Raw genomic sequence first — 17,409 nt, forward strand, 5'->3', positions numbered from 1 at the left:
TATAATATGAGCTATAATTTCAAAAATCTCAATTTGGTTGTATATATTTTTATGGCTATTTTGACATTTACAAATTTTAAAAAAATAAATTATAATATAAATATATTAATAAGACTATTATATTTCAAATTATCTAAATAAAAAAAATAAAATCATGTACATAAGGCTAAGATCTGGGGTCAGGCATCTTTATTTTTACTGTTCACATTGTCTTATATGCTAATTCACCTCCCTTCTTCAACATTCAACCTCTCTCTCTCTCTCTCTCTCTCAATGAAGAACAGGAAGTGAGCAACTCATCAATTTATTGCTTTTTTTAAATTTTTTGAGATATAATTATTATTTTTTTAAAAAAAATCTTTATTTTATATTTATTATAAAGTATTCAATAGAGATAAATATAAAAAGATAAAGTTAGTTTGACAGTAAGCATTACTTTATTGAGGTGAGATTCAGTTAAAATGCCATATATTTTTTAACAGAAGAGTACTAAGTTTTAGATAAATTTTTAAAACATAAATTACATAAATTAATTCATAATGTTATAAATAAAAATTTCAATTATAAATTGATAGTTATATTTAAAATTTAAAATATTTTATTTTCAATTTCAATTCCAAATTTGTATTATTTGAATCGATGACTTGAATATATACTCAAACAAATGAATGACATCATTCATGATCTACTGATTGTTTAATTTGCTGTAAATTCTACATTTTTAACATTAATGTTAATAGACCTAGTTGTCAAATACTTACCGTTTTGGTAATGTACAACAATATCTTCCACCACCTTTCAAATCATATAAAGCACGCCCCACCTGCATTGATCTCATCTTCTCTGCTGTTGAACTTTCATGTTTTGAGCAATATCACTCATTCCCAAAGAGATCATGGCCGAAGCACTTTTTCTTCTGCTGTCTTCAATGTGCTTTTGGAGAGGTTAACACCTGACCAAGCTGGCTTGATCAACTTGATTTGTGGAAAGAAGCTCGACAACAAGCTCCTTCAGCGTTTGAAGCCATCCCTGATTGTTGCAAGAGCCGTGCTCAATGATGCTGAACTCAAACAACTCACCGATCCTGCTGTCAAAGACTGGCTTGATGAACTCAAAGATGCTGCTTATGACCTGGAAGACTTGATGGATGAGATTTCCACACGAGCTGCCACACAGAAAAAGGTGCCCTGTTTCTCCTTTGCTTCTCTTAGTTTGCATGATACGAGCCTGGCAAATAAGTTAGAGGATATGACTGATAGAATTGAAAGTATTGGGGAAAGAAAGATGCCCTTGATTTGAAGAAGATAAGTGGAAAAGAAACTTTGTCATGGAGGCCTCCAGTTACGTCTCATGTGAAAGTCTCTGGTATTTATGGAAGGGAGAAAGAAAAAGAAGATCTAATTAAGCTTCTGTTCGATGATGATGATGGTGATCAGTTTGTCTGCAATCTCTATCGTGGGCATGGGCGGGGTTGGGAAGACCACCTTAGCCCAGCTGGTTTATAATGATAATGATGTGAAGCAAAAATTTGATCTTACTGCATGGGTTTGCGTTTCTGAAGTATTTGATCATTTGAAAATAGCACAGTCTATAATTAAATCCATCAATCCTAATTTTGTTTGTGATAATATGGATTTAAATCTTCTTCGACATCATTTGGCCAAAAGTTAGAAAGGAAAAAGTTTTTGGTTGTTCTTGATGATGTTTGGAATGACAAAATCACTGATTGGGATACTTTGAAGAATTTGCTTCAGAATGGAGGGGAAGGATGCAAAATTCTTGTTACAACTCGCCGTGAGAGTGTTGCTTTAATGGCTAAAACCATCTCATCATTTTATCGCCTCAATGTCTTGTCTGCTGAAGATTGTTTGTCAATTTTTGCTACACATGCTTTCCATTCTAGCGATTCAAATGTGAAATGCTTATAAAAAATTGGGAGCGATGTTGCTGGCAAGTGTAAAGGATTGCCTTTAGCTGCAAAAGTACTCGGGGGAGTATTTCGATCAAAACCTGACTCCGAAGATTGGAACAATATATTGAAAAATGTCATGTGGGATTCATCGGACAACGAGATCATTCCTGCCTTAAGAGTTAGTTATTATTATCTCCCTCCTCATTTAAAACAATGCTTTGCGTATTGTTCTCTGTTCCCAGAGGATTATACATTTCGTAAGGAGCAATTAATCTTGATGTGGATGGCGGAAGGTTTTTTGCAATCGCCAAAGGGGAACATGACTTTAGAAGAAGCTGGTAATGGGTACTTTGATGATTTAACTTCGAGGTCATTTTTTCAACCCTTACCAAATGATGAGTACTCTTACGATAGGTTGAAAGAAAGAAATGAGCTGTTTGTCATGCATGATCTCATTCATGAATTAGCGACTCACGTTGCTGGAGACTTCTACTTTCGATTAGGGAAGAATGGAAGCAAAATTGACAAAAAGACACGCCATTTGTCATGCAACTATCAGAATCATGCATGCTTGGACCATGAGTTTTTCAAAAAAATAAAATCCTTACGAACATTTATAGGATTGGAAATTTTCAATATTCCTGAGTCTGCTGGAAATGCTCCTCATATTCTACCATCAAATATGAAGTGCTTGCGAATGTTGTCACTTCAAGGTCTGCGTGCATTAGTGGTGGTTCCTGAGTTTTTTGGAGAATTCATCCATTTGCGCTATTTGGATCTATCATGGACAAGTATTGAAAGCTTGCCTCGGTCAATATGTAAGATGTATAATTTACAGACGTTGATGTTGTGTGGATCGCATCTTAAGATGCTGCCAGATGACATGCAAGATCTTGTAAATCTACGCCATTTGGATCTGTCCTTTTCAGGCACGATTGTAAGTTTGCCTAACTCATTGTGCAAATTATACAATCTACAAACATTGAAGTTAGAATATTGTTGGTGTCTGCAGATGTTGCCAAGTGATACACAAGATCTTGTAAACTTGCGGCATCTTGATGTTAGAAAGACTGGTTTGAAAGAGATACCGAGGGGATTAGGCAAGTTAAAAAAATTGCAAATTTTAGGTGACTTTGTTGTTGGAAAAGAGCAAGGGATCAATATTGGAAAATTGGGAGCAATGACAAATTTAAAGGGTGGGGTTGCAATTAATAAATTAGAGAATGTCAAGAATGGAAATGAAGCCTATGAAGCGAGGATGATAGAGAAGAAGCACATCAAGGATCTAACATTATCATGGTCAAAGGATGACGGCGTGGACGATACAGCAAGAGAGAGAGATATTTTGGACAAGCTTCAGCCTCATTGGGATTTAGAAGCATTGGAAATAGAGAGGTATAGGGGCACAACATTTTCGGATTGGTTGGGGAGTCCTTGCTACCACAACGTGACTTGGTTGCGACTGGAGAATTGCAAAAACTGTTGCATGCTTCCCCCCCTTGGGCAGCTCCCGGCTCTGAAGACATTATATATTGGAGGATTAGAAAGTATTGAGAAGATTGGTGAAGAGTTGTTGAAGGCCAATGAATGTGCTCCCATGATACCTTTTCCGTCTCTTGAATGTCTTGAGTTTAGAACGATGACTTCGTGGAAAGAATGGCATTCCATTGACACGGAAGCTTTCCCTAAACTCCAACAACTCAAAATAGATTATTGCCCCGAATTAGTTGGAAATTTGCCTGGCCAATTGCTTTCTTTAAAAACTCTACAGATCAAATTTTGTCCATTGCTGACTTCTTGTATCCCGAGTGTCCTGAAATTCAGGATTTATTGATATGGGGATGTGGAAATATGGGGTGGCTAGAGAAAGAGTTACCTCCTTCCCTAAGGAGGCTAGAAATCACAGGATGTCGGATGTCGGAATCAATGTTGGAGGCACTCTCTAACCATTTGCATCTTCAAGAATTAAGTATTGGGGAATGCTCCTATACATCACCTCCCATGATTCATTTGCCTCCATCACTACAACGGTTAGAGATACGCAACTGTCAGAGTGTCGATTTTGTGTTGAGTTCAACTGCTCCTCTACAAAATCTCCAATCTATAGCTATTACGTGGGGTTGTAATATTGTGAAGTTTATGTCGGATGACATGGAAGGTCTTCTCCCAAATTTAAAACAGCTACAAATACATAATTGTGGAGAGATGGAAGCATTTCCAGAGGGGATCCTTGTGCCAAGTTTGAGGGAACTTCATATTGAATGGTATAACAAGCTATTATCCCATCAAGCAGAGTGGCACCTCCTAACTAATATTACTTACCTTCGTATTGAGGGTAATAATGTCAAGTGTTTCCCGGAGGGCTTTTCTCTTCCAGCCACTCTCACCACTCTGGAGCTCGACTCCTTCCACGACTTGGAGACGTTGGATTGCACAGGACTTGAGCACCTAACCTCCCTCCAACAACTCGACATCATGGATTGTCCCAAGCTGGAGAAAATGTCAGGAGAAAAGCTGCCTTCTTCTTTAAGAAAGCTTCGCATTAAGTATTATCCGCTGCTTAAAGAAAAATACCAGAAGAAGGATGAAGATCTTATGCGCCGCATATCCCACATCCCACTCATCGATGCATAAGTATTCCAGCGCAGCTAAGATACAGTTATCCATATGGGTACTTATTCTCACTCCCTTGTTCCAATATTGCAACTTTAAATTTTAAGTTTTATGAAAATTCCCAATTATTTTAAATTAAATGACTATAAGCACGTGTGCATTTTTAGAACTAAACTATATACATATATATAAACTATAATAATTTGCTACTTCATGAATAAAATTGAGGTAACAATCTCGTGTTTATTTTAAATTATTTGACAACATTGCTGGCAATATATATATATATATATATATATATTGATGTGGCTCAAAGCATTAATTCTTTATATAATAAAAGATATAACACATTTACATAGTCAATTATATTAACAATTTCATTTCTCTAAATATTAGTAAAGTAATTCGCTTGGTCTCAAAATTATTCAATCATATTGAAGCTACATTCTAGAGAAGTTTTTATTTATGTATTTTGTTTTCTATTTGAGATTTCTTATTCTGTAATTCTTATTAATTATGGGTTCATTGCAGGCGGTGTCCATCTTGATATGACCTAGTTCTAATTGATGAAAACAACATATAGTGCTTCTTCTTGACAAGATGTGATGTTGTCGTTAAGATCCTTCATATATTCTTATTCTAATGAGGTTTGAACTCAACCAAAAAGCTTTTGATTTCTTCATTCTCTCATAATCTGCTTGTTTAAATATTCTTATTATGGGTTTATTTAAAATGTTGCAGCAGCAAAAAGGACAGAAAGGGATTTGCAAACTTGAATCTGTACTGAGGAGAAAATGTCAATGAAATCCGATAGAGTCTATGTCCTCTTGTTCACTCTTGTTCACTAAGCTTCTGATCATACTCATGAACATTTTGTTTTCTTCTCTAAAATTGTTTTCGGATAAGTTCATAAAGACTTGTACATTGTGTATTGTATCGTGATTGTCCGTTACTTTTCAAATTTCCAGGCTTTATGCTTGGGGAGAGGATGCAGGGTTCAATTTTTGAATCCAAACCTCTACATGTCATGGTGTTATCGTTTGATCTTATTTTATTTTATTTTTAAATTTCAAACCATCGAAAGGATTATATTTTAAAAAGTAATAAGGAATATATACTCTTCAATCAAGCCAACAAGCTTCTTTACAAAAAGGATTTTTTATGAATTCTTTTGTAATAGAAATTTAAATTCCTTTCTTCCAAATCTTTGCTTATTCTGTGCAGTGATCGTATAACAAGGATGATGATCACATAAAACATATGTCAAAACTATATTAAAAAGTGTTAAAACTCAATTGAATATTCAACTGATTCATAGATTAATTAGAAAATTGCAGTTTCACACTAACTTGTGTGTAAAATAGTAAAGAGGTTCAATGCATTTTTATGAATGTATATTAAAGAGCTTGCTTTTTCTAATTGAGTGCCTTGTTATTTAGAGCATTGGATTGCTGCTGAAACATTTGAAGATATATCAAAGTACAACAAATGGCCCTTTTCGTGCCAAGAATGCAAAGGTATTTCTTAATGTCTAAATAGCACATAAAAAGCAGCCCTTACCTTATCTCTTTGCAATGTAAAGTCAAAAACTTTCTAATTGTAATTGCTGCGTCAATTTTGAAACTTGTCAAATAATATATATAAATCCTACGTGGACCATTAATTTTCTAAATTGTTTTGTACGTTACTTTTCCACAGTGCTGCTACTTTTTCATATCTCATTCACTGACTGACTTGAGTAAATGACTCCTAAAGATTGAATTTTCCAAGCGTATGGATTATTATACAGTATAATTAATGATCTTGATAAGGACCTAAAGAATTTTTATAATTTTTTGGATAAACTAATTAACGATCAGAGTTAAATTTTTTAACAGTAACGTGCTCAGTGCACCATCTTTAATATAAAAGAAAAAATTGCACCACATGTAAGTTTTGGAAGTATGCTTCTAAACAAATAATTGAGAGGGAAAAATGCACTTTAATCTTGAATCCTTCATAAATCATCTTTTAAATATAAACAATTATGAAATTTATAGGTAATTTGTAAACTAAAATAGTATGATAAATTACAAGTCATCTTCCAAAATAAATAAGTTCAGACACTTGCATGTCTTAAAAGTTAACTTATAAATTGTGAATGAATATTTGTAAATTATAATATTATTTAAATTACCAAATGTTAAAGTATTAATATTGTACTAAGATGTTATTTAAAAATAATATTTTAATTACTTATATGTGTTGTTGCTAGAATGATGATATGATGCTAACCTAGTAGCCAATTAAAATGATTGCTTAAAGTAATATTTTGGTCTTATATAGATAAGAAATAATATTATTATATTGAAAGTTATCTATAATTTAAGGGACTTAATTAATATTAATGTTCTTATAAAAATATTTTTCTATAATTTTTTGGTCCTTTTTATAATTTTCTAGATCATTCTCTATGACGTTTTGGGCCAACTGTTGGTCAAATTAACAAGTATTAAATGGAGGGATAATATTGATCCTTAAGAAAATTGTTTAAGGGCACACTGCCCCACCCTTCATTACAAGTGCCTTGCTCTTCTAAAAAAATTTCTAGGATAAATTAGGTTTTTAATCCTTTTTATTATTTTGATAAATTCCCAAATGATCATACACACACATATATAATTGTAACAGCTATTTTCCATGTTACTTGTACTTCATTTTTCTTATCGATAATTTAATATGTTCTGTGGGTTGTGACTTTGTACCCTTATTTTCCTAATGAAATTATATCACTATAAGTACCTTATTTTCATAATGAAATTATATCACTACAAGTACCTTATTTTCCTAATGAAATTATATCACTATAAGTACCCATTTTAAGAACTAACTAAAGTATCATAATTTGCAACTTCATGAATTAAGTTGAAGCAACAATCTCGTGTGTATTTTAAATTATTGTAAATATTTGATAACAGTAACATAGCTGGCTAATACACACACACACACACATATTTGATGGGGCTCAAAGCATTAATTCATCAACACATTTACGTAGTCCATTATATTTACAATTCAATTATTTTAAAGATTAGTGAAGCAATCCGCTTGGTCTCAAAATCATGAAGCGATGCATATTCCCCGAAGCTGATATCAATCTCACATCTTAAGACATGCTTCCTTGTATATCTTGTGGCTCATACATTATTCAATCATCTAACTTGAAGGTACAATAGACAAGTTTCTGTTTATTTACTTCTATTTTTAAAAAAATATTCTCTGTTTGAGTTTATTCTTATTAATTATGGGTTTGTTGCAGGTAGTGTCAACTTGATGCGTGCAGTTCTACTAATTGATGAAAGCAATGTAACATCCTGATTTTTTACATAATAAAAAAATTATGGAATTAGGTTTTACTGAGGATAAAAAAATGATAATAATAGAAATTTATATTATTTGAGGTTATTTAGAAATAATATTATGGTTAGGTATTTAATTATGAATTAAAAATTTAAATTTAAAACCACATAAGAAATATTTAGTTAAGATATAATTTTAAGATTTATAATATATAAATATTTTTTTATGTGTGTGTTAAAAAAAAGAGAGAAAGTAGAAGGAACAAAAAAAGAGGGTGGAAGGTTGTTGTTTCTAAGTCCCACATTGGTTAGATGTGGGAAGAGAAAGGTGCCTTTATGTATAAAAAGGAGGGGGTATGTGCATTAGGAAGCATGAAGGGTTAAGATACAATTTGAAGAAAATTGTAACTTTTGGCCTAAGAGTTTAAATAATTAAATTCAAACTTATATTTTTTTATATAATTGTGGGACCCATAATCCTATTTTTATATTATTTTTCTCTCTTCCTCTCATGTTGCTTGGCGTGTTCTCGTAAGGGGGGATTATTTTCTTTTTCTTCAGATATGCTCCAACTTTTCTGTTTAGATTAGCATTTAAAAAATTATTTAATTACAAAATTAATTTTATAGTTATTTTATAAATAGTATTAGCATTCTAATGATATGATTATTTTGTAGAATAGAGCAAAGATTTTGATTAGGATTTTTCTATAGGATAGTTAATCTGATGATATGATGGATTAAAAATATAGGTTGAAGTTCTTAGGGATATAATAAATAGAATATTTTCTTGAGATTAAAACTCATGTTTAAGAATTTTTGAATTAAACTCTAGATCTATATGATTGAATTTATATTGAATCTGAGATGTAGTGATGAACCTCTAATTATTAAATATTTATTTAAGTATGAATAGGTATTTTTGAGGTTATAGAAAGGTGATTTGAGGCTTCAGGATAATTCTAAAATTTTTAATTTATTTTTGAATAAATTTTTAGAATGTAGATGGATGAAATTGTGATACTAGAAGTAATTTGAGGCTTAAAAATAGTTTATTAGGGTACGAGAATTTTAGAAAAGAATTTAAAAAGTTAAATGAGGCATAAATCTTAAATTAGTGTTAATATGGATTTTAGGCCTAAGACTTTCTAACTCTTTAATTTAGAGTAATTTATTAATTTCAATGTAAAATTAATATATAGTATTGTGAAATAATTATGTAGATTATATTGACAAAAATAATGGTGTGAAAGAGGAGTTGTGAAGGGGAACTTATTATTCAAGACATAAGGTAACCATTATTAATGTGTTGTGATGGGTGTGTTTGTGATTGGTTATGTGTTGTTTTATTGTTTGAAAAAATTATGAATTATTGAAAATAAATACTGTTATATACTTGTTTGAAATTATTGCCAAGTGGGTTAAATATTTATCATGATGAGATATAATTGTTCGGATATATTTTTGTTTGAATATTTAAATAATGCATGATTTGTCAGGGTATTTTAATATATGGTGTTATTAGAAATTTCTGTTCGATTAATTATTACCACGTGGTAAGCTCTCATTGGACCCAATAAGTGGCGTGTCGCTTGGTCAAACTCACCTCTGGTAGGGTGATTTGGCATCCGAGCATAGCGAAAGAAGGGTATAAGGTGTAGTCATACAATTAAATACTTGTTCAGTTTGTTTAAAAATATTATTCAGTTAAATGTTTTGTGTGCCCACTTAGCAATCGCATGATTAGTTACATCGACATGCATCATTACATATTAATTTTTAGTTACTGGAACTTTTAAGTCTCATTTCCCGTTGTTAACATTTTTACAAGAGCGAGTCCGGCAGAGAAAGCACCAGAGGCGTAACTTTGGTGTATGAGACATCATCTTTTACGTTACCTCTTATTTTGTATTATGCAATGTATCTTGTGCCAGCCTAGGACATATCTTATTTGTGGAGTATGTAAACTCAAATACTTTTTTATTAAATGCATTTATATGACCAAGAGGATTATATCTGTCCCTCTTGATTCATGACCTGATTTGAATGTCATGCCATGAGGATCCTGTCTGTCCCTTATGGTTCTAATTACTTTTTAGATATTTTAAGACTTGTGGTATATTGTCTTGGATGTATCGTGGTAGAAATTTTTTTACTATGATAAGGGTTCAATGATAGAAAAAAATTCTAATTTATTGAATTAATAATTTATGAAAAAAATTGTTTTGTAAATTTCAGGGTGTTACAAGCAACATAGTGATTCTTCTACAAAGGTGTAATGTTGTAAATAAGATCCTTCATATTTATATATTCCTATTCTCATTAGGTTTGAACTCAATGAAGGCTTTAATTTGATTTTTTTATTCTTCGAAAACTGCATGTTTAAATGTTCTTATATCATGAGTTTGTTTAATGCAGAAACAGCAAAAAAGACTGAAAGGGATTTGGAGACTTGAACCTATATTGAGAAGAAAAGTTCATTGAAATATGACGTAGTCTATATCCTCGTCTTTATTGGTCTTCTGATTTCCAATAAGTGTTCTTCATGAGACTTGTAAGCATTTTCGTTTCTTTTCTAAGGATGTTTTTGTTAGCGAGATACTCTCAAAAATAGTTTAGATATTGTTTGTATATATCATTTGATAAAGAGAATATAACGGATATAGAAAATATAGCATAACAGAAAGATCTCTCAGTTATTCTTTGATGTATATATATATCCCTCTTCCAGTTTGAATAAAGTACTCGAAAATCATTCCCTCACTAGTTTGAACATGCTATCAAAGCAAAATCACAAATTAACCCAGTCTTTCTCTAATTCGAATACTCCTACACTCTCTACATCATCACAATGATGTCTACCACACTATCTTCTAGCAACTCGAACCACATTGTAGTAAATCCAGATCATGGTCCGCTCTATATGACCATTACTCTCAATGAATTGAACTACATACACTATGGGCTCAGTTGATGGAAATGCGTATCCCGGCTAGAAACAAAGGAGGATACCTTACTAGAGAAATGAAGAAACCAGCCGCTGATGACCTTGTGCACACCACATGGACTTCTAACAATCAACGTGTATGTAGCTGGTTAATCAAAGCTATGAATCCAACCCTCATGCAATGATTCATTCGACTCCCCAAATAATTTTAAATAATTTTACTCATTAAATTAAAACAAACATATGTTACTTTTTTAAAAAATGGGCCGAGATTTCTACCAAATCTCAATCTCCCTCTCTCTTACAACATTTTGAGAAAAATTGCACATCATACCCTATTTTAAAAAAAAGTAATGAACATTTATTTTAATTTAATGGTGAGATGAAATTATATCAAATTTAATTATTTATAGTTTAAAATATATCAAATATAAGTTTAAGATTCAAATCGTCCCTAAATCTATAATTCATAATTCAAATTATATATTAACCTTACTATATAATCCATCACATTTCTAACTCCTAATGCAAATAATTCCCCTGCGTTGCATAAAGGTAACAAAACAAACTTTAATATTAATGACGCAGCTTATTCACCTGTGCACTACAACTTATATCTCAATGTCATTTGTAGAACTTTATAACAAGGAATTACTAAATACTCCTTGAGTTCTATTTATAAAAGAGAGAAAGAAGATTAATTTTAATCTTATTTATAGGGTACTTTATCATTTTTTATGTTTATTTTTACCTTATTTTCCTTATTAAATATTAAGAAAAATTATTAACAATAATTCTTTTTACCCTTATTAGGGGTAGAAGTAAAAATTTATTAAATTGTAAGATAAAGTTAATAAATTTTAAGATTTTATAAAATATATTAAAAATGACTTATAAATAGAATGAAGAGAATAGTGAAACACATTATATAAAACAAGATATTATATATCTGTTTGAGCTAACAAAATTCATTATGCACGGGGATAAAATTTAATTAGATGCATAATCTTTTTATTTTAGTCACATATATTTTTTTATTATGTGAATTAGTTGTGATTTATGAAAGCAAGTGCAATTAGATTTGTGTACATTTTAACTTATGGGCGGTTCACATGGCCATGCTCAGGCCTAATCGGTTTTTTTATTTTTGGGCCAGCGACTAATCTGTTATTTCTTTAATATATATATATATATATATATATATTATAATAGATTATTATTTTTGTCTTGTTTTTAGACTTAATGCTTAACAGCATCACGAATCTTTTGATAATAGTGACGAAATAGTAAAATATAATTAGCCTAGTTGGTTTCCTCGGAGGGCTTTCCCAAAAAAAAAAAAAAAACACAGAAAGGACATAAGGTTGATAAACAAAGACATGAAAAATGTTTAGGAATTAACATTTGAGGTCTCTAACAATGCAAAATCAAAAGAGGACTTGAAAATTTAGTTTTTTTTCTTTTTTTCAGGGATGAATGACTTAAATTCCGCATTGCCTTGACCCAAAAAAACAAATCAAAAGCGCGGTAGATTGGCTGACAAAATTTCCTTTCCCTCCTAAAACTGTAATTTCCTTTAAGTTCTCTAATTTATATTTGGCGCATGTATTGTGACTTTATTGATTCAGATTAATGCTTGATTTTTCCTATCGACTTTATTTCAAGGATTATTAGTCATCCTAAATTTTATTATAGGCTAATTATGTTCTTTAATGTTAAAATTTTCATCTCTCATCATCATGTTATTTTCTTATCATCTCTTCATTGTTAATGACATTCACATTATATTTTAAATATTTTTTATAAAATATTTGAATTGAGAGTGTCCACTAATTCTTTAAGTAAAAGTTAAAAGATAAAAATAACTCTTAATTTAATAAATATTTTTAAAAAGTAATAAAACTCATTGATGATAAATGAACATTAGATGTTTCAATGACATGATAACGAAAGAGGAAAGTTTTGATGATGGGGGACAAAATTAACTCATTGTTAAATTTAAGATGCCTAGTAATTTTTTAAATAAACTTGAATAGCAAAAATATCATTAACACTTAATTTTATATGTCTTTCAATGTGAACGACGCGTGACAATAATTAAATTCTTAATCTTTTGCTTTAGGGATAAAGCTAATTTTCTTTATTCTGCAAATTGGATGTGATTTGGAAAAGCTTGTTAATTTAATTAACCAACAATTTCAACTTGGAGTTGGAGGGACCATCTTGGGGAATTACCACCCACTACATTCACATTTATATGACACTATGACCTGGCGTGTTGATATTTTAATGATTATTTTGTCATATTTAGAGACATAATTATCTACCTTCGTGCATTCACGTTCACATGCAAATGCTAGGCATGCATTGGACTCGGCTTCTCACCTATAAAAAAAACATCCTCTGCCTCTCCTTTGAGGCAGAGATAAATTTAAATTGTTTAAATTTAATTTGAATATTTAAAATTTAAAATTTTTATTTTTTATTTTTAATTTATACTTTTCAAATAAAAACTATAAAAATTTTTTAAAAAAATTAATAAATGTACTTATAAGTATGACAGTCCAAATTTAATATAGATATTCTAAATTTAATGTAAAAAATTTAAATTGACTTTTCAAACATATTCTAAACAGTTTAAATATATTCTGACCAGAACAGTAAATTTATTAAAAAATTTTAATACTAAACTCAGAACATTTATATTAAATTTAAACTGTTAAATTGATAAGTATATTTATTAATTTTTTTTATAATTTTTATAATTTTTATTTTAAAAATATAAATTAAAATAAAAAAATTTAATTTAAACAGTTTAAATTAAACTCTACTTTAAATGAGAGGTAGAGGAAGCTTCTCTCACCGAGTCCGCGTGCACTATCTTGAAAAAAGAAGCCAACTGCCCACAACGCAATTTTTATTGAACTTACTACTTATATATGTTTAATTGTATATCTCGTCATTTTTCTGAAAGCAGCAACCGATTACTATTATAACTATTATCTTCGTAAACATGCATAAAGATATTTAATTTGATAAAAACTCATTAATTACAAATTTTATTATACTATCTAGCACTCAATTTTTATTTAAAAAAAAAACCTATTCGCAAGTGCTGTACTTCGACATGAGGAATTGAGGATCATCTTTTCACGTTACTTCACCATCTCTGCTGTATAATTAAGGAGATCACTTTATCATTAGGATAATGCATCAAGTGCTACCTTTAAAGTCTTCATCAAAATATCTTTTCCCTTTTTTCCCTGTCCATTTAATTTAACTCTTCAGTACCTTTCAAGAACTATATATGAGAAAAAAATAATTCAGTGATTTGTGGAAAGAAATAATGACCCGTGTCTCAAAAGAAAGAATAATACACACTTATCATATTCACACATCTACTGCTTGCCCGCAATGGGGGAGAACATGGAACCATAACTTCTTTTCAAGGGGACGTGTGGGTGCCATCGAACTAAAAAGCTCTTGGCAACCATGCTTTATATACAATCTCACTCTTTTGCATTATTTTATTCATATGCGAATAAATTTAAAAATATCATTGTATTAACATGGATGATTAAGTTACTTATAACCAGAGTGATAACCTTAAAAAATGTTGATGATAATTTTTCTTACAAAAACACAAAGTATCATTTTCATGCGTCTTCTCTTCATGTCTTTTCCCTCATCTCTTTTCTTGTGTGGCCCCACTTTTGCACAGTGAGCCCGTGAACAGCACAGAGGTCAGAAGCTGCCTCATAGAAAAAGACGAAGAGGTGAAGGAAGTCATCCCACCGTTAATATTCATAACATCTTTAATTATTTTTAAGGTTATTATTGTAAAAGTGACCCTCTGAGTATGCGATGGGGTAATCTTACTAACAGCCTCGGATTCTCTGAGTATGCAATTATTAGTTACGACTTCCTTTGTTCATGTCATGTCACCTTATTTTAATTTGGAAAAATAAGATTAAAGATCTTAAAAAGTAAAAATTTTATAATTAAAGTCTAATAGATTTTAAAATTATTTTAAAAATTTAAAGACCTCATTTGTAATTATATTTTTTTAGTAAAATAATTAATTTGTCCCTCCCATAAGCTAAACAAAAATTGCTTCTCCTTCCTCCATCCTTCTCTCTCTTCTTCTGTTCTTCCTCCCTCGTTCTTCTCTCTCTTCTTCTTTCAACACTGATACAATAACCAAATGTATTTTTCTCTCCATCATATTTTTCTATTCCCTCTCTTCTTCCTCTTTCTTCCTTCTTTCTCTCATTTAAAGCTTTTTTTGTTCAACAGGTATGAGTGGACGATTCACTTTTATCCAAATAGGTGTGGAGAAGACGATTAGGCGTTTGTTCGATTACATTCCTCTCACGCCAACCAGCTTCTTGAAACGATTCTTTATAGTGTAGAAAGAATGGATCAAGTACTGTATCTGCTATTATCAGTTTTATTTTGTCAAAAAAGGATATAGAGAGAGTTTGAGCCATATAAATTTTATCTAATCATAATATACACGTTCACGTTCATTTAATGAAAACAAGTTGTTATTTATAGACTTTGTTATTTCTAATATATATTTTTTTACAACTGATATAAATGTCCTGATGTAGATGTTTATGAAATTTATGTTGTTATTTATAGAGTTTACGTTATGCAAACTTTGTAATTAACTTGTGGCGATATTTATGTGTATCATATCAATAAACCTTCTATTGTAAATATATGGACATTGTGTTATTAGCAAATGTATACTTTCATGTTATATATGGACCTTTTGTTCTTTATTAACTTGAGAAACTTTTTCAAATATTTAGTTTAATCACACAAATTATGTGAAATAGATGGACATTGTGTTATTAATGAATGGACCTTATCATATTATATACAGACTTTTTATTGTTCATAAACTTGAAAAACTTTTTGTTAAGTCTGGCCAACTGATGATCTAGACACACATGGACTTTTAGTTTAGAATATATGAAAATTATGTTGTGTATGGTGGGTATTGTGTTGTGTATTGTTTGCTTACTTGTATATTTTGTCAAGCCTAGCCTACTGATAAAGTAGAATCTTATAGACTTTTGGTTGAGAATAAATGAACTTTATATTATGCATAATGGATATTGTGTTATGCATTGTTTGCCTATTTGTGCATTTTGTTAAGCCTAACCTATTGATAAAGTAGAATCGTATGGACTTTTAGTTGAGAATTTATGAACCTTAAGTTGTGCATAGTGGATATTGTGTTGTGCATTGTTTGCTTACTTCTGCATTTTGTCAAGTCTAGCTTACTGATAAAATAGAATCTTATGAACTTTTAGTTGAGAATAAATGAACCTTATATTGCGCATAGTAGATATTGTGTTATGCATTGTTTGCCTATTTGTACATTTTGTTAAGCCTAACCTATTAATAAAGTAAAATCATATGGACTTTTAGTTGAGAATATATGAACCTTATGTTGTGCATAGTGAATATTATGTTGTGCATTGTTTGTCTATTTGTGCATTTTGTTAAGCCTAATCTATTAATAAAGTAGAATCGTATAGACTTTTAGTTGAGAATATATGAACCTTACATTGTGCATAGTAGATATTGTGTTGTGCATTGTTTGCTTACTCGTGTATTTTGTCAAGCCTAACTTACTGATAAAGTAGAATCTTATGAACTTTTAATTGAGAATAAATGAACCTTATATTGTACATAGTGAATATTGTGTTATGCATTATTTGCCTAACTTCAGTATTTTGTTAAGCCTAGCATAATGATAAATTAGAATAACATGGACTTTTATATGAAAATATATTACAAACTTTTTTTTCTTGCAACCGTCTTTAACTAACTATCCTCTCGGGAGGCCATGGACAAGGAGGATAAAGTCTTTCAAGATAAGAAGATTTATCATTGTTTAAGATGTAAAAAAGCCATACACAATCACAAGACATACAAGAATTTTAACCCAACTTGAGAAGTGGTTACATTGTACTTCTTTGATTTACACAAGCAACTATAATTATGTATATGAAAGCATTTTTAAATAATATTTTTTAGGTAAGTAGGAATCACAAATATTTTTGTTTGTATATGGAGAAGCAACTGTTAAATATTTTGGATATAGTGGCTAACTTTTTGTATATATTAAACTCTAAATATTGTGTCAAATTTCATGTGGGTACTTGTTTTAGTACCTAGGCTAATATCAACATGAAATTATTCATATATAATATAATTGTCCTTCTTAATATTGAAAATGCATAGACTTTCTATTGAGCATGCGTGGACATCATCTTGTGCATAGTGAATATTGTGTCTGCATAACGTCATTTTGTTATAGCCTAAGCTAGTGAAATACTAAAAATATATGAATTTTTTACTCAGCACACATGGACATCGTATTATGCATAGTGAATGTTGTGTCGTGCATGGTCTGCCTAGTCATTTTTGCTAAAGCCAAGGCTAGTGAAATACTTAAAATGCATGGACTTTTTATTGAGATGTATGGATATTATCTTGTGCATAATGAATGTTATATCATGCATGGTCTATTTTGTTATTTTGAGAGTTTACGTAGGTTCTGAATTCAAATCAAACAGAGGG

At 30.5% G+C, this 17,409-nt stretch overlaps 2 protein-coding genes across 5 annotated transcripts; both read left to right on the top strand.

The window, feature by feature from the left end:
• The first annotated feature begins 1,419 nt into the window (after positions 1–1,419).
• LOC129286188 (putative disease resistance protein RGA3) lies at positions 1,420–1,928 on the top strand. Its single transcript, XM_054922205.1, has 2 exons — positions 1,420–1,560; positions 1,668–1,928. Exons 1-2 carry the CDS (start codon positions 1,420–1,422, stop codon positions 1,926–1,928), a joined length of 402 nt encoding a protein of 133 aa, XP_054778180.1.
• A 411-nt stretch (positions 1,929–2,339) lies between these two features.
• Positions 2,340–5,566, top strand: LOC129286912 (putative disease resistance RPP13-like protein 1). Of its 4 annotated transcripts, none has more exons than XM_054923013.1 (3): positions 2,340–4,583; positions 5,057–5,172; positions 5,267–5,566. In XM_054923013.1, the coding sequence occupies exon 1, from the start codon at positions 2,355–2,357 to the stop codon at positions 3,744–3,746; it is 1,392 nt and encodes a 463-aa protein (XP_054778988.1). In that variant the 5' UTR covers positions 2,340–2,354; the 3' UTR covers positions 3,747–4,583; positions 5,057–5,172; positions 5,267–5,566. The 4 variants fall into 4 exon arrangements, with proteins under 4 accessions (XP_054778988.1, XP_054778990.1, XP_054778989.1 ...); XM_054923015.1 differs by having other exon boundaries at positions 5,270–5,566; XM_054923014.1 differs by lacking the exon at positions 5,057–5,172.
• The last annotated feature ends 11,843 nt before the right edge of the window (positions 5,567–17,409 follow it).

The sequence above is a fragment of the Prosopis cineraria genome, unplaced genomic scaffold (genome assembly GCF_029017545.1).
Source record: "Prosopis cineraria cultivar Desert tree isolate PC_DT_omini unplaced genomic scaffold, ASM2901754v1 PC11, whole genome shotgun sequence".
In the NCBI taxonomy this organism is placed as follows: domain Eukaryota; kingdom Viridiplantae; phylum Streptophyta; class Magnoliopsida; order Fabales; family Fabaceae; genus Prosopis; species Prosopis cineraria.

What these genes read in the sequence shown, in the direction of transcription:
- LOC129286188 (XM_054922205.1), top strand. Translation starts at nt 1,420, where the DNA reads ATGATGATGGTGATCAGTTTGTCTGCAATCTCTATCGTGGGCATGGGC. An exon ending in CATGGGTTTGCGTTTCTGAA is followed by an intron (nt 1,561 to 1,667) that starts GTATTTGATCAT and finishes TTTGGCCAAAAG; the next exon opens with TTAGAAAGGAAAAAGTTTTT.
- LOC129286912 (XM_054923013.1), top strand. Translation starts at nt 2,355, where the DNA reads ATGCATGATCTCATTCATGAATTAGCGACTCACGTTGCTGGAGACTTC.